This window comes from Trachurus trachurus (genome assembly GCF_905171665.1).
Source record: "Trachurus trachurus genome assembly, chromosome: 9".
NCBI classification, from domain to species: Eukaryota; Metazoa; Chordata; class Actinopteri; order Carangiformes; family Carangidae; genus Trachurus; species Trachurus trachurus.
Window position 1 is genome coordinate 12276152 of NC_139895.1, and position 21792 is coordinate 12297943.

General features: G+C 39.9%; 1 protein-coding gene across 1 annotated transcript in view; it reads left to right on the forward strand.

Annotated features, from left to right (window-relative positions):
• LOC310992017 (protein unc-13 homolog B-like) overlaps window positions 1–21792 on the forward strand; it is a gene marked incomplete at its 3' end in the record, with an annotated part of 189869 nt that overhangs the window by 24990 nt on the left and 143087 nt on the right. The window contains exon 3 of the mRNA XM_083979974.1: window positions 7289–7388. Within this exon, the coding sequence (XP_083836100.1) occupies window positions 7289–7388 (100 nt within the window). The remainder of the gene's footprint in view (window positions 1–7288; window positions 7389–21792) is intronic.

Below are 21792 nucleotides of genomic sequence, written 5' to 3' on the forward strand. Positions count from 1 at the left end.
AATCACCACGAGCGATAGCGTGCACCTTATTTCCACCATAAGTAATTGTGCACACAAAAATGCCAGTCTGTTGCCTGGCTAATAGGTCAACCAGAAAAGGTTCCGTATTAACCTGCTGAAACGACGCATAATTGCGTGGTGTTGAGGAGGAGGACACGTTCCCGTCAGTTATTCGATTTTCTCGGTTGCATGTACTAAACTGGGACAAGGACAGAAGTCCAATTTGACGCCAAAATCGAATTTTGAGCATAGCTCATTTAAGTTGTGTGCATGTAAACGTACTGTCACTGTGTAAAGTAGCCAGCAAGTAGAAGCTACATTTATAACCCGTTTGCCCCTAGAGGGCAGTAGAGTGGTCACAGTGGCGCAGTAGTAAAACAAGCTAAAAGAGGCTAAAAGGCTTGATGGGCTTGTTCCCCTCAGACATCCCAGGTAGTCATTTGATTCAATGTTCATATAAAGACCTTTATTGAAATGTTAGATAAAAATGGAACTCCCTTTGAGTTTGCGCTTGTGAGACAAAAATAATCTTCGTCTCCCTCCCTCCATCCACCAAAACCTCTCCTCCGCTCGCCCTCCTCTCCCTCGCTCCCCCGCCTCCCCCCCCCCCCTCCCCCTCCCTCGACACCCATAATAGAGTATTCATTACTGTAGACAGCCTAGTAAATGTCATCGTGCCAGGCCGCGCCGCGCACGTCCATGTGTAACTGAATATAACTTATTTATTTTCATAAGTCATCGCCACTTAATTATAAATGACGCGGACTGCTCCCCAGGAGGGTCCCGCTGCATGCTGGGATATGTCCTCTCCGCCACAGCTAGTTGCTGCTTACAGGAGGTTGGGGTGTTTTTGTGTGTATGACAATAGTGTGTGTGATGCCGAATTTAGACGATTGCTCAAATCTTTATATTTTTCTCAGTTGCTTTTGTTTATTTTTCAGCGTAGTTTGCTTTTGCTCTCTCTGTGTACAGTTGTAGCGTTTCCCCTAATTCTGTTTTACCACTGTTAGCTCAGGCAGTAAATGGGGCTGTCTACATCCTGCCAGTCCCCTCGTCCCCCTTAATCACAGAGCTGGCAACCCCCTTAAGTGAATGATGGATTATTCCAGATTAACCCTTTCACCTCCCTCTCTCTGGCCTTTGTCATTAGCGCTGAGCTCTGAGGGGTGGGGAGACATTTACACTTGACATTTCACGTTGTCTTGTAACAGGAGGATCGGGCTACGATCTATAAACTTTGATTTACCCTTAGATACACAGTGTATGTGACATTCAGTTGTGTCCGTGTTGGATTTCCTGCAGTCTCCAGTCTTAACGCATGGCTGAAGGTGGTGGTAACACACCTAAACCAGTTTGTCTACTACTTTCCCAGTAGCCAACTGCAGTAGAAAAAACAACAACAACACCATTGTAAAAAAGCAAGTCTTTGAAATGTTATCACTGCATCTGGCCAAGAAATAGTCCCACACAACCTGGTATGAGAACGTGTTGGACTGGGCTTGAGTGATTGTAGTTGTTGGATCCTCCAATGGGAGCATTTAATGAAATTGTTCCGTGTCTTTGTTAAAACTAAACTAGACTGTAAAATAAACCCTCTTTGGTTGACTGTCTCCCTACTGTATGCCTCCATTAAGGACGAAAAAATCTATTTACTACTGCAAGAAACCAAACTAAATGACATACTCTGTCTATTGATCTCCTCCACTTGAAGTAATAAGATCTAACACTACTGCTACTGATGGTAACCAGTTTAAACATCAATGGGAAGACAAGCCAAATACCGTCTTGGTAGTAAGCTCTTGGGGATTGTTCCGATGATCGTCAATTACCAAGATCAATGTCTCTCAGCTCAACCAGGCTGTTTATCCCCGTTTCCAGTCTTTATGTCAAGATTAGCTGAACACCTGCTGGTGAAAGCTCCATATTTCTTGTACAGATGTGAGAGTGGTACTGATCATCTCAATGCAACAACAGTGCATTAATGTACGGTCTCAAACCGTTCCTCCAATGGATGTCAACCTTTCTCAGAGCCTGTTTCTACTTGGCTGCAATAACGACTGTAGATTATGTAATATTATATAAGATTACGACAGCATGAGCCTGGAAAACACCAAACCACCATATAATGGTTAACACTGTTAACATTTCCATGTTTTGCATATTCTATGCTATTGCTATTGCTATTCTAAGCAAAGGCAGATTGAGATATTGATACCTGTGTTACCTTTGATGTCACAGTGAACTTTTTTAGAGCTGCTGCTGAAAATAGGACTATCCCAGTAGCCGAGTTGCACCCCAGTTTGAGTCCTTGATCAGAAGGATCATTTTCTCTTGATGGAGCTGTTAAAACTGGCCACAACAGAGGACTGTACTCAACAGCATCCACATGTGTGACTGTGAAGTGACTCAGGTGTTCCTCTCCCCAAGCCCCTCGTCATGAAAGGCATCTACAACCTCAGTTCAACCTCAATATGTGACTAGATCTCTCCTGTGACAACCTGTAATGGGAGCAGCCAAAAGACATCAACAACAAGTGCTTAGTCAACGCTCCCTGGGTAAATAAGGATTAAGAAACCCTGGGTGCATCCTGTGCTCTGCTGGTGGAGAGTGTTTCTTCTCCCCTGTGTTTTATTAGCTCAGTTTCGTCCTGCTCTCTTTGCCGAAGCAGGACAATGTAATCAACAAAGATCTCCGGGGTGGTGGGGGGGTTGAGAAGGAAATTGGATACACATAAGAATAACATCTGTATGCAACAATGTGTTTACGAAAACACAAGATCAGATAAGATAAGGCTACCCCCATTGGACTGTTATTACTACATTAACCTTTATTATAATTGGGGAAATTGATTGAGTGCACAAGGTCTTTTCTGGCAGTGCCCTACTTCACGTCCATACAGGTCAACACATTAGCACTTTGTATTTTTGTGTTTCCTGCCCACATTCTGCAAAAAACCTGCTTCTGATTGGCCCTGATTGATTTTTTTTAGTGTAACATTGGTAGAAGTAACATACAAAGAGGCTAAACTATAATATCAAAAATAACTTGTTGAACTTCTATGGCTCAGATACTGTATGATAAAACATATGATGATGAATTGCCCATATTACAAACAGTCACGCTGAAGTATGGCTAAGAAGGTCCCACACCTAAGTTACTGTATGAGCTCATGTACCCAAATAAAAATATTAGATGTACCCAATCGGAAAATTATAGTCTGGAACCTGTTTCTAATGCAGGGATTCAGGTTTTAGGACTATGTAACTGTGTCACGGTGTCAGAGTAGTTTCCAGACTTTCACAGCCTTTATGATGTGCAACAGGGTTGAAACGTACATCATACCTCAGGGATCACATCCGTTTGACTGGGCCGTGTACTCCTTATGAACTTGACTTCACATCGCACAACCAGTGCTTCTCAAAAAAGCCTCTTCCCTGGTAAACGCAGTGATCTCCATTGAAGAGCTTAATCTCAATCATTAGCATTCATAAATGAAATTAAGTTTCAGCAGATGTCTCGGCTGAATAACTCGCTGAATTCCTTGTAGACGGCATTTTTCTGATTAAACAGAAGGATGAGATACATTTGTTAAAGGAACCAGGGCAACTTTATTAAGACTCCTTAAAAGCAAAATGAATTCAGGTATTTTACCAACTTGAAGCCCCATCCAATTTGGGAACAGGGTATTGGATCCAGGGGCCCGGCTGAAATGTATTCATTTATGCGGCTGAATGATCACGTCCCTCACCTCATTTCACCCCAAATTCACTGATGGTGCCCTCGGCTCCACTGGCCTCTTCAGAATAGAGTGGTTGTAAGATTGAAAACACAAGGATGTACAGAGACACACAAACACACACACACCAACACTGCGTACGCTCTTTGAGTCTAGTCTGTATTTGGCTCTCTGTTCGTGTGAAGAGTGGGCTACTTGAGGCAGGTAATCAAGCAGGGATTAGGAGGCTGCTGGCTCTACATCCAGGGTTTATGCTGATTATGCCGATATATCTGTGAGTTAGACAGCAGGATCCACACCCCTGTTTCTGCCACTTAATAGGATGCTGACTTACATGGCGACCTTATCTAACCGCACTACCCACAACCACTTCCTTGATGTTGTTACCAGCAGAAAACCTCAACCCTGAAACCTAAAATGTATATTTACACATCCCTTGTCCAGACCTCATAATGTCAGCAAACATTCATTTATTCAGGCAAAACACACACCGGATAATCACCAGTTTCTTTTATCCATGTCTGCTCCATAACCTTAACCTTGTTTATTACTAACTAAAGATCGTCTAAACTAAACTAACTATGTCGTTCTACCTAGTTGATCAGATTCCTGATGTTGCAGCTTGAAAACAAAGTGATGTTTAGCATTAAAGTCTACTTCGGTTCGAAAGTATCAAACTTTCTCTCATTTTATGTCAGATGCTGAGGGTATAGCCTAAGTGTAATCAAGTTTTGTGTGTTTTTTATGTCCAATATGTTGTTGTTAAAATCATGTTGTGCCGAAAACCACACACAAACCAAACACTGACATAGTAAACATTTTCTAATGTGGTATAATAGGGTAAATGTATTCAAAAACCATCAGAACAGCTCTTAGACCATTAAGTCCATGTCAAGATTAACTTGCAATAGAAGCTGTTGCACAAAACACCTGTAATGTTCCTCCTTAAGGTAAATGTTCACTAACCCTAAACCAAAGGAGCTTGTATATTAACTACAACATGATAGAGTTTATGGTTATAATGTGAACACTCCAAGAAGCAAAGATCTAAATGGAAACTCACAACAACAAGGAAGTGATTGCGAACTGCAGACTGATGATCTATTTATTTCATGAACTTTCCAATCCTTGTAGCTCAGTGGTAGAGCGGTTTGCACTGGGTTCAAAGTTCAGAATAATTTCTTAATCCCAAATGTAGCCTTCCTTTGTGGAGTTTGAATGTTCTTCCTGTGTCTGCCTAGGTTTCCTCGATTCACCAGCTTTCTCCTACAGTCCAAAGACAAGCCCATTACGTTAACTGACAATTTTTGACAGATAAGAGGTTTAGCTGATGGATGGATTTATCAATCTCTTGTCACCATGATGACATGATGATCAATGTGTTTCCTGCTGGTACGATCCTAAATCATCTCTGAGAGCTGCAGGGACAAACCTCTCAAAGCCTCTATGGTCATTTAGGTTGAAGAACTTGTTGATTTTAATTGACAACAACTCGAAATAAACTTGAGTTAGAAGTTGGTAACCAGGCTGCATCTTTTCAAGAGTGAATATAAATAAAAGAATTGGTGCAAGTATACAGCAGTCACAGCATAAATAGACAAGTTGATGTAGCCATTATAAATAACTGTTTCCCAAAATAATAACCTCCAACCCCGAACAAGCGATTCGGGGAGAGCGATTATCTCTGCACCAGTTGATCTCTGTAGAATAACCAAATGCAGCTTTAACATTTCTGAATATGAATACATTAAGTCGGCATCAACGCTAAAAATGGACAAGCTGTGTAGAAAAAGACGAGAAAGGGTCGTATAGTTCTCTGAGCAGCCGTCAGCGTGTGATGAAAAAATGTAATGAGGCTCTTATTCGCCATCTGAAGTAGTTTTTTTCTTGGTACAAAGTGTTCCCTGCTCAGCTCTTCCACAGTTAATAGTGACACCGTCTGGGAAATGAGCGTTATTAAAAGACTCTGTTATTTAAGGCGTAAGTGATCACTCTCATCTTTGTGCTTCTGCTTATTTGTGACCAAATGTGGGAGGATTTGTCTGAAGACTCAAATGATCAGCCGCAATAATGCATCTTTACACTTTTTTATTATTGCATGACAGTCACAAAGGTATTTTTGTATTATCCTTAACTCGGTTTGCAAAGGAGAAGACATTAATAAAGAAAGAAAATCCTGTACAATAATATCAGGCAGGTTGTGTCCAGAGCCGTTCTTTATTTCAGTGATTGCAAAAAGAGCTACAGTAAATGCTCTGACAGCTCCTCAGGACGACAGAGACATGGACCTGCAACACTAACAGTATGATTAAACATCCAATAATATATTTGTACTGAAAGGGAAAAAAATGTCTGGGTCTCATCTCATTCATTGCTGTTTACTTTTGGTATCAAATATGGTATCAAATAAAGTAATTTTAATAACAAAGTATACTACCCGATATTCTGAACACCCTTATCACCATGTCTGAGAAATTACCTTTATATGTAACTAAATGAGATGTAATTATGTCACATGTTCTATGTTTGTTTTAGCATAATTACAAAATATCTTTAAGGAAAAGTTGAAAAATGTTCATGAATCTGCAAATAATGTATCGCTCTTACAGTTTCATGTCATCAAACTCACTTATTGTGACTATACTATAGTTATCTTGTAATTTCCTCACCTCTCTTAAAACCTTGAGTCAGCAGAAATTAAAAATTAAATTTTTTTCAATATTTTATGTTGCAGTGAAAATAAAAAGTTTGTTAGCTGTGCATGTGTTCCCGTAGTCCTAAATTATTTATGGGAGTGTCACTTAAGTTTATTTATATAATCAGTTTCAATGATTATTTTGAGTTACACAAATTCTTCGAGTTGCACAGTTTGGGGAAAGTGGTTTGATTCCATCTTTGCTGCAGGTTGCAGAGTTTTTCAAATGTTGACAGATAAAACACAACATTTCATATTGACAGAGACAAAGACACTGATATTTAGACGTAAAGACTCCGATGTCTGAGGACTGACTCGCATGTTTGACAGCTACTGCACAAACTTATTGTCTTTGCACTGTTTGGTGATTTAAAAGAGAAAAAGCCCACATAATGTATTGCTACATGCTAAAATTAGCACAAGCTCTGTGTTTTGTGCTCATATCCTGCAGCTGTGCAGGGCACGCTGGCTTCATCTCCTTTTATATTGGTCTACAATATGAATTCTGCGTTAAGTCTCTCGTCTAACCAGCATTGTGTTCTTTGGTTCCTCCCCCATGCTGGTAGTTTTTAATTATTTCTTCTCTTGTCTGAAAAATCCCCCATGGGTGGGATTTTTATCCTTTGTTATGCCCCCTTCATTTCCTTTTATGTGCTTCACAGATGCTTCACTACTCATGAAAATAATGGCTGTTTACTGCTTTGTTAAGTGGACAGGGGATTTATATGTTCTCCTGTAGTTCGACCAAAACTTAAGATGGGTGATTGATAGTCTTATGGTTTTAAGTCAATGCTAGGAGGTTTCAAACAAAATGATAATCTAAATCACAATATTCTCTCTCTGTCTCTCTCGTACAGACAAGTTCAACGCCTACGTCACTCTAAAGGTGCAAAATGTCAAGAGTACAACCATCACCGTCCGTGGAGATCAACCATGTTGGGAACAAGACTTCATGTTGTGAGTATTTCACCTTGAAAATGCTTTGCTGTTGGTTATTAACTTAGTAGTTTCCTTGTTCTCTTGGTATTATAACTATAATATCCAATGCTGAATGTGAATTGGCTTGAACATGATTTTGGTTTGGTTGCTTTGGTGTTTTCCTTTCCACTGAGGAGGAACATGTTCTGGATTCAAAGTTTGGCACAGTGATTCAAGTTGCTCTGTTGAAACTGCTTCAAAACAATAACCACTGAGGAATATACATATAAATGTGCTAAAGTACGGTGGCCCTGAGAGCTCAGTGCAGTGCAACTTCAAATGCAAATGTTAAAAAAAAGGCAAACAAATTCAGAAGACACCTTAACACACATGTTCTGCAAATACTGAGAGGCAGAAGTGTTTTCATAGGACACCGAACCCAGTCTGGACGCACTTTTGAAGTTAAAAGCACTGAACGACAAATGCCTGCGGATTAGGGTTGCTAAATTCTTGGAATTTTCAAAGTTGGAAACTTTCCATGGGAATTAACGGGAAAATATTGGAATAAATGGGAATAAACAGGAATAAATCCGAAATTTACAAAATTGAAGGTTGGCCCTTTACAGGGAACTTGGGGAGGTGGGGGGGTTCTACTCACAAATAAATCTGTCATGTTTTTTAATTGTATTATTTTGCATGGATATCTGCTTATGACAAAACTAAATATTTACATTTATGTTTGTATATGATACAGTTTGTTTAAATTACCCCCAATTTCAAGTTAATTCCCATGAATTCCCATAATTCCCATGGAAAGTTTCCAATTTGGAATATTTCCAAAATTCCCCAGCATAACCTCCCATGGAAAGTTTCTGGAAATTTACCGGAAATTTTTCGCCCCTTTGCAACCCTACTGTGGATCAATTATAATACATCAATGTCCAAGTAAGTGTGTCTCACTTTTTAGTGTCCCCTGGGAACTTTCCCCTTGTGTTGAGAGTATTTGGCAGCACATGGGTCGTCAAAACTGATGAAGATGTTTCTGTTTGCATTTGTTTCTAAAGCTGCCGTATATTGAGCCCTCATGGACACCGTACTAAAAGGTCAAATTCTGACATTGCGCATTAAATTACACAACCAAATAGGATAGTTTGTAGCTGATATGACACCAGGCTACTGAAGAGGTTTGAAGCTGAAGTGACATGACACAACACTGAGCTCTGACTGCTACCGTGGTTTCCGGTCTTGTCTTGTAGTATTTGTGTCGAGTTTTTCTGTTTTGGCTCAGGTTTGTCAGGTAGCCTATTTTGGCGCCGCGGCGTGTGAGGCACCAACCACTCAGGATGTATCAAGACAAATGCAGAGAGGAATTGGAGCTTCACAGTGTGTGTCAGCCCTTAGATGAATTCAGGCCAGGAATCCGCTGCTAGCCGACTTGCTAGCCGGCTTTAATAGGACTCCCTGAAATTGAAAGGGAGCATCAGCCGCCTGTGGGACTCCAGTTGACGCAGGCTACTAAATGGGAATTTGTGGTCGGAGCAGGTAGGATGGATGGAAAGTGAAATTACATGCCGAGCTCAGATAAGTGGATGAGTCAGTGATAAATCTAATGAATTCTCCAGCCCAGTCTGATTCCACAGGGGAGAAAAGGTACAGATGTAGCTGATTTAGAAATCCCACTTCACTTGCCAGCACCTTGTCTCCACGGCCCCCGAGGAGTTATTTTGGGGAGGGAGATGTTTTTAAGGATCATGTGTGGTGACCAGTTGGAGGAGAGACATAAAACCAACGTACCTTTACGCATGGTGTGAGGAAGTAGAGTGACAGGCTAACAGCTCTAATGTGGGGTGGTTTGGCTCCGATGGGGGCAATTGTGGAAAAACATTTTTCCTGAAATGTTGCTGCATTTCTGTGCAGCCCAGAGAGCAGAATTGTTTACAAAAATGAGGCTTTGCTCTCTTTACAGGTAAATGGGCAGGGGCAGGTTTCAGTGTGACACTGGATGTGCAGATTAAAACCTGACTTTTTGACATTTAGCTTAAAGGGATAGTTTTGGCAAATTGGCCCATTGCCATAATCCCTATAGTCATAGCAGTAGTAGGTTCGTTACCTTTAATTGTCGATGCAAGCTATTTTTAGAACGGCGGAGCAGAGCCGCGAGCTGCTCAGAGCTACGCTACGGAGGCTCATGGGATTTCTTGATTTCCCTCATCAAACTCATCAAATAAACAATCCAACAACTCCAAAACGCTCTGGTGGACAAGTTGTGACCTGCACATTCACCACGCTATGAGATAATAACACAACGTTACCAGACAGAGTTGTTTTAGAGGTAAATGCAGAGACTGCTTGATGAAGAACTGTCCCTGAAGGCAACACGCATCAGCGGTTTTGCATGAATTTACCTCTAAAACAACTCTGTCTGGTCACGTTCTGTTATAATCTCATAGCGTGGTGAATGTGCAGGTCACAACTTGTCACCAGAGCGTTTTGGAGTTGTTGGATTGTGTATTTGATGAGTTTGATGAGGGAATCGAATCTCATTAGTTTTGAAAAAGTTCTGGTCAATAAACAGAATATTTGACAGATTCATATTTTTCACGTGTTGATGTTGGTGCTAGTAGAAAGGTTGAGACATGTTATGGTAGCACATCAAACAGCTGAGATATTTCACTTCAAACGTGGCCCAGAGCCTCAAAAAACAAACCAAGTGCAGTTGAATGTTGAGTTTTGTTCTGAAGATTATCAGCAGGTTGGATTCACAGTGACGACAATGAGACGTCCTGCAGTTTGTCACAGGTTGTGTCTCTGCCCAGATGTTCTCTTGTTAGTTGTGAATGGCTGTGAAATGGTGAAAAAAAAATGTTCTTCTATATTGGATTTTGAAGCTGCTTTTACTCCGGGTTGTAATCCTTTCATTCCTCTTCTTTCTATCTCTTTTTCTTTGTTGAGTCCTGATCTTTAACCTGAGCTCTGCTGCAGCTGGATGAAGTTATTTTCTGCTTCTATTGTTCTGCTCCAGCGCTGACAGGGGTTGATGTGGTGACTCAGGCCGAGAGACAGAAAGTAACTAATCAAGTCCTCACCGCTGAAGTTTCTTAACCTGGGTTACATGTAGTTTCAGCGTCATCGAATGGTTTTTACTAAATTTAAAAAAACCAATAACGATAGCTTCTCAAATGTTGGAGCAAAGGTCAAACAACTAAGAGTAAAGTCAACAATTATAAGAGCTTTCCCTTGAATTTCTCATTTAAGCACTCAGCGTTAATTTCCCACTTCTTTAGAAATAAACCATTATAGTAATGTCATTACCAGAGAAAGAGGAAAGGAGCAATTACACCAGTATCTGCACGTTTGACTCTCACATAGCAGTGGACTTTGGACATATGTGGTGGTGTCCTCTAATATATAAATATAGTGTGTATATATATATATATATATATATATATATATATATATATATATATATATATATATATATATATATATATATATATATATATATATATATGTATATGTATGGATAATAATAACAGATGATCAAGTCCTTTGTGGACAAAGTAAATGTCCGTGCCAGTATCAGAAATTCAATAACACAAATCTGAAGCGTCTCTGTTACTGGAGATCAGATCGCTCCAATTCATGAGGCTGCAAATCTCATCAGTCTAAATCAGGCGAGGCTTTCTTTTTTTTCTTTGTATTTGAACGTATCCTAAAACACACAAGCATCAGGCGTATACATGAATCTCTCTCTCTCTCTCTGTCTTTCCTATACACACACAAAACAGTTATTTATTGTGCACTGTTCCACACACAGATCTTTCCTCCAGACTGATCCCCCTAGACTTGATTAGAGGGATTGGAGAGATTGACTGTGGATCCACATCATGATTACATAAGACTCCTCCTCTCCTCTCCTCTCCTCTCCTCTCTCCTCCTCCTCCTCCTCCTCTCTATGCTAAATGCCTAATTAACTCCTAGGTCTCATTGGCTTCACTGTGGGGCAGCAGTAACATGTTGGCGCGCCGCTGGATTTCAAATATGAATAACAACCGAGTTTGATTGTCTCAGTAAGAGCAGTAAGCAACAACAAGACTCGTTTTTTAACCTTCATGCTTAACCAGCTTTTGATTTGCACTGGTTGTATCTGTTTTTTATTCACTGCACTGGTTTTAGTTTGGCTTTTGTTTTTGTATGAAGGTGGAACCAGATACTGTAACTCACAGGATGAGAATGAGAAATTATCAAGAGAAAATGTTTTTAATGTCATTTGTGACTTTTTAGTGGGAGATACATGTGTGAAAATGATGCACTGGTGACACCGTGACACTATTAAAGGGATAGTTCACCCAAAATTCAAATTTCACTCATTATCTACTCACCCTCATGTCGACTAAGGGTTGGGAGAAGTTTCAGAGTCCTCCGTGCCTTCTTGGAGTTACAGCAGGGCTCCGTGCAGCACTGCATGTCCATATGACGGTAGCAAACGGGGCTCACTTTTCTTAGTCCAAAAAGACACACCAAAAAACATCCAAATACCTCCACAGTGCTCGTTTGTAATGTCCCTCTTGTATTGAAGCCCCAACATGAGAAATTGTTCCGGAAAAAATTTAATAATTCTATGTTTTAAGCTTGTTTGTAGCGGAGGCTCCCAGCACTGCTCTTCCTGGTCCGTCCAAATCTCGCGCAATTTGCATTGACGCCCAGTTCACGGCTCCGCAACTCGCGTGAGATTCCGGCAGAGCAACACTGGGAGCTTCCACTACAAACAAGCTAATTTCTCATGTTGGGGCTTCAATACAAGAGGGACATTACAGATGAGCACTATGGAGGTATTTGGATGTTTTTTGGTGTGTTTTTTTGGATGAAGAAAATTGAGCCCCGTTCGCTACCGTCATATGGACATGCAGTGTTGCACGGAGCCCCGCTGTGACTCAGAGAAGACACGGAGGACTCTGAAACTTCTCCCAGCCCTTAGTGGACATGAGGGTGAGTAGATAAAGAGTGAAATTTGAATTTTGGGTGAACTATCCCTTTAAACATTTATAACTGTGTTTATAAATCACATCAAAAGAGGATGGAAGAATGGAATGGAAGAATGCTTATGATGAATTAAGTATTTAATAATGCTGAACTAATGCTTTATAAAGTGTTATTGAAACTGAAGCTTTGTTTATAGCCCAACTTCATGTGCTAATGCAAAAAAAAGAAGAAGAAGAAAAATTTTGAACAGATATTTTGTTAAAAAAAAAAAAAAAGGTCAGGAACAAGTCAGGAAACCTACTGTAACAACGCTGCTTACAGTATTTGTGCTGAATCAAATCAAATCAAAATCTTTGACCTGTGGACCAGTGGGTTCGTCACTTAATGAAGACAAAGTATTTTCCAAGGTGACAACAAATTGTGATGCGTCACAAATGTTAAGTCCATTCAAATGTGGTCGGGTTGCTTGGAAACAGCCGGGAGGTGACATCCACACAGCTGGTTGGCGGCGGTGACGGTGGTGTTGATGGTGGTGGTGATGGGTCCCTGCCAGATGTGCAGTCTGACTCTTTGACTCTGACTCTTCTGGGACATCTGTAAGGGACCCGCTCCCGTTGAAGACACAACACAGCTGGTGATGATTACAGAGTTACTACAGGCCGGTGTTTTTTTTTTTTCAGTGTGATTATCGATTATCTATATTATAGAGGTTTGCATGTATGTATATGTGTGCAGTGTTGGGAAAGTTCACTTTCTACATGAACTAGTTCAAAGTTCAGTTCACAAATTTTAAAATAAACTAGTTCAGTTCATAGTTCATAATTCAAAATTTTGAACTAAGTTCACGGTTCCAAAACTGAACTAGTTCATAGTTCTTTTTTCTGTTTTTCAATATGTTGCTACAAGCTATTATTATCAAAATCATTGCCTCAGCCCATATCGAACCACAGACAGCAATCATTTTTGCAGTTTTAACCTCCTAGTTATAGTTACTACTTTACTTTACCCAAAAAGTAACTGAGTTACACCGTGATGAAAGTAATTACCAGGAAAAGTAACTACTGCGTTACTATTTTATAAAATTCTCAAATATGTCAAATGACTTAGACTTCCCTCTCTAAACCCCGTTTATCTTTTACTAACCAACTGGGTCAGTATTCCTCCACACAGACAGGCTCCGCGACGCGCTGTATCACTCCGCCTCTTCCAGCGCCGCTGATCCAAACAGCTGATAGGTGTTGCCAGATTGGGTGTTATTTTCCGCTACATATTATAACGCCTGTTTACAGTGTGTTTAGCTGGGTTTTCGCTTCTATGGAAATCTGGCACACTCCTGGACGAAGTCATACTTTGAGAGAGCGCCGTTCACAATCGCCAGAATGAACGCGTTCACAATAACGTTCATCAAGCGGAAATACAGTAGTACGTTGAGTTCACGTTCGCCCAAAATACAGTATGAACAAGTTAATTGAACGCATTCAGGCACAACACTGTATACTATGTATGTGTGTGTGAGAAGCCCTGCATGTCAGGCCTCTGTATCTCAGGTGAGAGGAGAGTGTCGGCTGCTGTCACTCTGACCTGGACAAACGCTGCAGATTAAACATGGATGAGTGGAGAGTGAAATATGGTTTTCATCTTCAGTCTGAGTCAGAGATGAGTTTGGTCGCCTCACACTCCCGCCCAAATATGAAAAGAAGTTGGAGAATAGTAACTGTATTCCTGGCTGCACTCGGCTCCTCTCAGTCTCCATCTCTCCCCTGCTGATAGCACTGCCTCTTTTTTTTTTTTTTTTTTGTTCTGACTGTTTGCAGCTGCACCTGTTAAACTCTCTGAAATCCTGATTGTTCCAGCTGTAAGCCATCCATTTAGGCTGAGGGGTTTAACACACACACACACACACACACACACACACACACACCGCTTCAAAGTGTCTCCTCTCAACATCAAACCCGTTTTTAGGCAAATGAAAGAGAAGGTGATGCTGAAGGGAGCATCTTCTGATTGGCTGGACCCCGGATTCATCAACAGAAAGTGAGAGATATAAAAAGGGAATCATTTTAGTCTCTCTGTGCCTTTGTCCAACAGTTTGGTTCTCACTTTCTCCACTGACGTTAAACCACCTGTTTCAGGATATGAGTCACAACACTTCACTCTGTATGGTCTTCCACATTGCACATGTATTTATATAGATATATTTATATATGATTCCTGCACTTTATATTTATATAATCTACTATTTAAGTCATCTACTGCTTTTGCACTTCTGGTCACATGGATTCAGCATTTCGTTGCCTTGTTTTCTGTAATTGAATTTGAATTGAATTGAAATACTTTAATGTCATTCATATACACAGCTACGCACAGGACAAAATTTTGTTCGCATTCTGAGGTAGATAAGAATAAAATCAGATTAAATAGAGTCAAAAGGTAGGAGTAATAAATTACTAGGGGTGCACGATAACTTTTTTAACTTAATTATTAATTACAGTATCCGTCAGTTTGTCCAGCTTCTCCTGAGTGAAATATCTCAGCAGCTTTGCTATTATTATTAAATGCCATGAAATCTGTCACAGCTGTGTTTGGTCTGGACGGGGTTAATCATGTAGTTCACTTGTCCAACTCCTTTGAAAATGTCAGGATACTCGACAAACAGATGGACCAATGTCTGTTGAGTTAATAGCCTACTAACACAGAATACAAACATGCTGCGTGTTAGCATGTCTGATTAGCACACTATTTAATTTTAATTTTGAAAATATTTAAGATAATACAGGATATTATAGATTGCATTTTAAAATGTAAAGAAATTTAGTTTGGCAGCCTGCATGCAATGTGTTAGCATGCTAAAGGGAAAACACAGTGGTGACATTTAATGATGTTTAGGATGAGATGATAAGAAATACGAAATTCAGTTTGGCAGCAATTAACAAAAATAACGCTGTGCAGCTTATGAAAATTGCTATAAATAGTAAAGGATGATAAATATATAATATATTTAGTGCATTAAATGTTTGTTTAACTAGAAATAGATTGTATTGCATTGTAATAAAGAGAGCAAGAACTCGTCGTCGGCTCTAAGGAGGAAGCTTTTTTTTTTCCAGTTAGGAGAATATGCAATCATATTAGTTTTATGCATGGCATGGCAACACCATTGTTTAGCTCAACAATACATAACCACTATTTAGTGTAAGTGTGTAAATTACACTCATTGTAATGTTGGTTAATGCCATCCTGAAGTGTGTGATGATGGTGCATGATAATGATGATTGTAACTCGTCACTGTCCGTTACGGTGTACTGTTGTGCAGGGAAAAGCTATTATTACATCAAACAAGTTTAATCTGCAGAACTTTATACTTTTAATCTCATTAATTAACATTTGCATATTAAAAACTCTCCAAATTTGTTCTTAGTCAATCTTTGAATTGTCAGCACTGAAGTACTCTGGGGTGGCATGGACACACACACACGCACAATCTGCCTCTTTTGATTAGCTGTCACCTCGACTCACCTGCCAAGCACCTGCATCAAACACCAGACCCAAAATTATTCTCCAAAAATCCAATTCATTATCCTCATTTAATAAACGAACAAGACTTGTGCACACACACACACACACACACACACACACACACACGTGCACGGTGTTGGATTACTGCTTGTTCTCACGGGCTGCAATGAAAAAGTTCTGCAATTTCTCCCACAACACTTTTGATTGAATCTGTCCAAGGTGAATAAATTTCCTCTTTTATAATGAAAATGCTTTTTGTTTGAGAGGGGGGTGAAAAAAGAAAGAAAAGTTCCACATAATTTAGGGAATGGTGACAAAAAGGAAACCTTTCACCACATTTACAAACTAAAATTAACTTTTCAACACCTGCTGTCGACCACTTTTGTCCTCCTGGTCAAATCGCTTCTGTGAGCTCCGATGAAAATAGCGGCTAACAAGGATTCAGAGTGGAGATCTGCACTGCTGCTGCTGGCGTTGTTGTACAGTTCTTGTAGAGATATTAGATAGATAGATAGATAGATAGATAGATAGATAGATAGATAGATAGATAGATAGATAGTCTGTATCTGTTACTGGATTCTTTACTTTCGTTTCTTCTTATTTGACTCACATCAGCGCATTAAAAACAAACATTTTGTCACATTTGCTCAGTGAACTGGTTTATTCACTTCTTTTTCTGCCTGCTGTGTGTACGGATGGTCACTGCTTCACAACATTTAGTCTGTGTTATGTTTAATCTTGAAGAACTCACTAATGTTTTTTTTATTTTTTATTCCTGCTAGTAAGGAGGTTGTAATTGTACCTCAGTGCTTAATTACTGCCACAGTCTATAACAACAACAACAACAAGCTGAAACTGTCCATTTGTCCGTTTGTTCAACACATTTGGTCAGTGATTGATTAGTATTTTACAGCTAAAGTCTGACACTTTCCTCACAGCCATTTTTAAAATCTCTCCTCCTTGCAGTATCTGTCGGCTCATCTTCTGCTGCTTCTTATTCTTGTACTGTGTTAACCCTTCTCTTGTGTTCGGGTCACCAGTGACCCGTTTTCAGGTTTTAAATGCATGAAAGTACCACATACAGTAGATTTATAGCATCAAGGCTTTTTGACTTTGTCAGGAACCTCTATTTAAACAAAATAAACCCCCCCAAACATTTTACACAAAATTCTACAATGTAGTAAATAATTGTTTTAGTGTGTTTTACAGCTGATTTAAGACTCATGTCAAAACTGACCCTAACACCATAGATGGTAGCAGAAAGCTGACAAGAGGAAGGTTCAATTAAAGCCAAATGGTAGACTGACAAAAAAAAGACCCACACCAAAAGATATTGAAACCAAAATTGTCATGGATAAGGAAGCCTAACAATGTAACCAAGAGAAGAAAAACAAATTGGATGAAAAAAAATGTTTTTAATGTATTTTACAGCTGATTTAAAACACGGGTCAAAACTAACCCGAACACCATAGATGGTAACAGAAAGCTAAGACAAGACGAAGGTTAAATCTGTTAAATCTGTACTACAGTGGTAGTCACAGGACAGCTGCGTCTCTCCGTGTGTGTGTGTGTGTGTGTGGGTGTGTGTGTGTGAGACGGCTGGTTGGTTGGTGGGTTGGTGGGTCGGCTCCGTGAGATCAGGGGATAAGCAGTTGAATGTTGATCCCTCTCCACTCGTCAGTGTGGAGGGTCACCAGGCCTCACGTGCTCGTCCCAGCTCGTGCTGCTGCATCCTCAAATTCAGTCTCTGTCCGTCTGTCTCGTGTTTTCTGTCCTCCTCTTTCATCACAAACATGACTTTTTTTTGGCTTTTACTCCTCCCTCTCCCTCTCTCTCTCATTTCTCTATTTCTCTTCCTCTCATTTGTCCTCACACGCCACTCTAGGTGTTAATCTTCTGACCTGATTTACAGTATCATGCCAGAGGTCGCCGGCTTTCTCTCGCCACACTGACCGCTCGTAATCTTCATGACTTGACTGACACACTTCTCTGACCTCATATATACTATGTAGGGTAACATAGCACAAGGAGGTCGTTTAAGTAGTTTAATTAAGTTAATATTAATTAAAACTAGTACAGTATTTTGTGGTATTTGCTTTATTTTGTGGAAATTGCATATTTAGCTTAGATTGTTTGTAATTGTAGATTATATTCTCATTTTACTTTGACTTTGAGATATGTTTTGTTTTTTGTTTTTTTGGATGGATGGAGAGAAATATTTATCCCATTTCTGTTTGGGCTCATCTTTCAGTCTGATGGCCTCTCCAGTGATTAAGGTCACAGTCGGCTCTTTTTTCTTCCAGGTCTCTGTCAATTTAGTTTTGTCTAAGTTTCCAAAAAAAAAAAGAAAAAAAGGTGACCTTTCTGCTTCCCTTCACATCAACCTCTGTTAGTCTCGACCCAACGACGTTATCAATTTATAATAACAGGAATGATGAACTGCTGTCTGATCGCATCCTCTCCATTTGGTCTCGTTTAAGCCTCTCCTCTAACTGCAGCTGTTTATCAAAGACTATTTTCCCCGTTAAAGGTCCCGTATTGTATAAAGTGAAATTTCCACGTCTTTTTCTATTATAAATCAGGTTTAGTTTCTATATTAATACTGTGGAAGTATCAAAGTCTCCGTCCACAGAGAAAAGCACACAGCCTGTATTCAGAAACTGAGCCTTTACGCCAGCCGTCAGGATTTATGTAACTTTGTGATGTCACAACAAAGCAGTCACCCAAAGCCCCGCCCACCTTGACCCAAAATCCAACACTTGCAGGATTTGGTTTCTCTGAGTGTTTTACCTGAATCCTGCTCTATGTTTTTATTCAGTGACTGAGAAAACAGTCTGCCAATCAGGGAAGAGACTCAGAGCCTTCTCTCTTCTGATTGGCTAATGTGTTTTTACCAGAGCTCCATAGAGGAAACTGGTAGAGGAGATGAAACACTACAAATATATCTTCTTATAATAAGACAAGACATGTAAAATATGTCCCCTTTAAAGTTGGGTGTTTATCTGACTTTCCAAAAGCACATTAACAACACAGAGAGGATATTTGCATCTATTTTTATTGGATTGTTTAGATGGACCAAAATATACTAAACCTTTCGCAACATGACAGTGACCATGTTATAAGAGCATCATTTCAATAATTAATGCTGCATGATGGCAAAAAATCAAAATACATAATTAAAGGTTATTTTCTCAGTAAGAAGCAGAAAATATTCGTCAAACGTGACCATTTTTGAGTGGAAGTTATTTCTATGAACTGGATCACGAATGAAAGAACAGTGTAGCTGCGTTCTCCACAGGAACATGTTAAAAACTGATTGATTTCACCTGTTGTTTGGCCCCAATTCCTCCCTCTGGCTCCGTAGTTTCGACAAAGCCTTAACACTCAGCGTTTGCCACTCACATTTTACCTTCCCCCTCGTCTTTACCCTCTTTATTTTTGTTTTTTTTTTGGGTCAATTTTCTCCTCTCTATCTACTCTGAAACACAAGGTAAGACGAGGTGTGTAGGTGTGCAGGTGCGTGTTTGTGTGTGCGAGTGCGACCGATAAAAATACAACAAAACTGTTCCCTCAATAATGGATGGGCGTTGATGGAGGGCATATGCCTGAGTTGGATGTGAAGGTACAAGATCGTACAGATAGAAACACAAACACACACACACATACAGTATGTGGTGTGTGAGTCAGACAGGTTGGAGACAGACCTGCTTCTAATCCTATTCTAGGTTTTATGTTTCATGGTTTCAATGAAATAATGCCATGGATTAAAAACCAGACAGTAGATCATGAGGCGCATCTTTGTTTTTTTCCCCCCTGTTTTCTGTTGTTTTTTTTTTTTCACTTGTTTTAATTTTTGCGTCATCACAAACTGACCTCGGACTGACTGTCAACGTTACATAATACTCTTCTTCCGATGAGCGGATTTCACTGTGGCTGGGGAAACTCAGACGAGGCCCAAATGGTGTTTTTAATATTTTAGTTCTGAATGAGAGAGAGAGAGAGAGGCTGGGGAAGTCAGAAATGGGTCACACATAAGGCAACTGCAGTTCATACAGGGATGCAGTTACACAGCAGAAACTGTTCAAAGAGAGAGAAAAAAAGATAATATCAGTGAGAATTGTTTGATTTATGGTCAGAAGGTAGCAAGAAAATCCTCATCAGTGACATGTGATGCAAGTTTAACTCCAAAAACAGATGATTTTCCTGGATATGATTGCATACTGTTCTGATATAAAACATAAAATCAAAACATATACACATGCATCCTGTCACTTTTAATCAGGTTTTTATCTTTTGATTCAGGATTTCATAATAATAAACAAATATAAATAAATATAGTTGTGTAGCCTTGTTTTAGAGCAGTGGGTCACCAACTGTGTTTGTTGAAGGGCCAGAATCTTTCTCGATAAAAATGAAATTGATGAAATTAAATTCACATTTTGGCCTAATAAATTAGTTTTTGATATTTATTGTTTTGTTATTTAAATTTTCTTGCACAATTGAAGGAATTTTCAGCCTTTGTCAGTCAGGCTCCTATCACCTATACCACAGTCAGCCACCAGGAGTAATATATAGATATTTTAACTCGATATTTGTGGGTGTCGTGCCTGTTGCTGTCTTTAATGCGACTTTACAGTATGGATAAAGCACTAAAAATGATCAATTTCAGAGGAAATTCAAATACGCAGCAGCCACAAAGCCTCTTCTTTAAATTTGTGGTGGAATCTCAAGCTCCTCAGATAAAGTTAATTCAATCTCTGTTGTTTTTCCAGTTGTAGCGGGAACCACAAGATATTTCCTTTTAAAGGCTCTGTTTGTTGCTTACTATGATTTTCAATTAGCTGCATAATCAGAAAATAAATGGATGAAAAGCTGTGAGTTTTTTTCAGAGTTTGAGTTTTCTAAAAAGAATAGATAGGAGAAAAGTCTAATTTATGTTGTTATGATTATTATTTTCACATCAGAAATGGAAGAAACTGTTTTGGCGTTTGTAAAAAAGCCTCCTGTGTGTGTTTACATATTTAGGTTCATGGTTCTGTCCGTTGAAGCTTTAGCTGATTTCCCATATGTACAGATTGTGTTCAAACACATTGAAATTGAATGCAGATGGAGCCTCGGCCTCATTTATGAGCCGTGCGATGCCAGCTGGCCTCTCTCGGCCTCTGTTCTCATTCCACTTTGCTCAATTGAAGAATCTTTATTGACACAACAGGATCTCTTCTACTTGTGTTTCCCATTGTTGCAAAATCCTCCCAGTCGTATACCGGCCTGTAAAACGTGAATGGAGACGGTTAACGGTGATCACGCCAAACATGATTACCATCAACCAGGTCATCATTTTTGACTCGGCTGCTGTTTGGCTGGTTGACTTGAGACACACACACACACACACACACACACACACACACACACACACACACACACACACACACACACACACACACACACACACACACACACACACACACACACATTGCTCCGTCCTCTCCCGCCCACTCTCTTCTTTCCATCATCCCAGCAGTGAAGTGTCATCATCAGAGATGACTGACAGCCAAACTGAGGCCATATGAATATGAATGGGGCTGTGAATGTGAATGTGAATGTGAATATGCAAATGAGGAGAGGAGACAGTTTGGCTGCTGTCTTCTCTTTAAGACGGATCTGTCAGAAAGTGACGGCTGTCATCCTCCAGCCTCACTACCGCAGGACGAGATCGGCCACTTACCGGCCTGATGGGAGGGAGACGTACTGTAATACATCAGACGGAGCGGGGGAAAACCTGCACTAGGTGTATATGAAACAGGTTTATTATTGTTGATGATGGGATCTGGAGAGCAGAGGTTACTGATCACAACTGATTGAATCAATCAGCTATCAAACGATTTGTATAGAACGTTTCATACAGGTTCAAAGTACATCACAGACGACTGATGAGCTAAATAGAGAA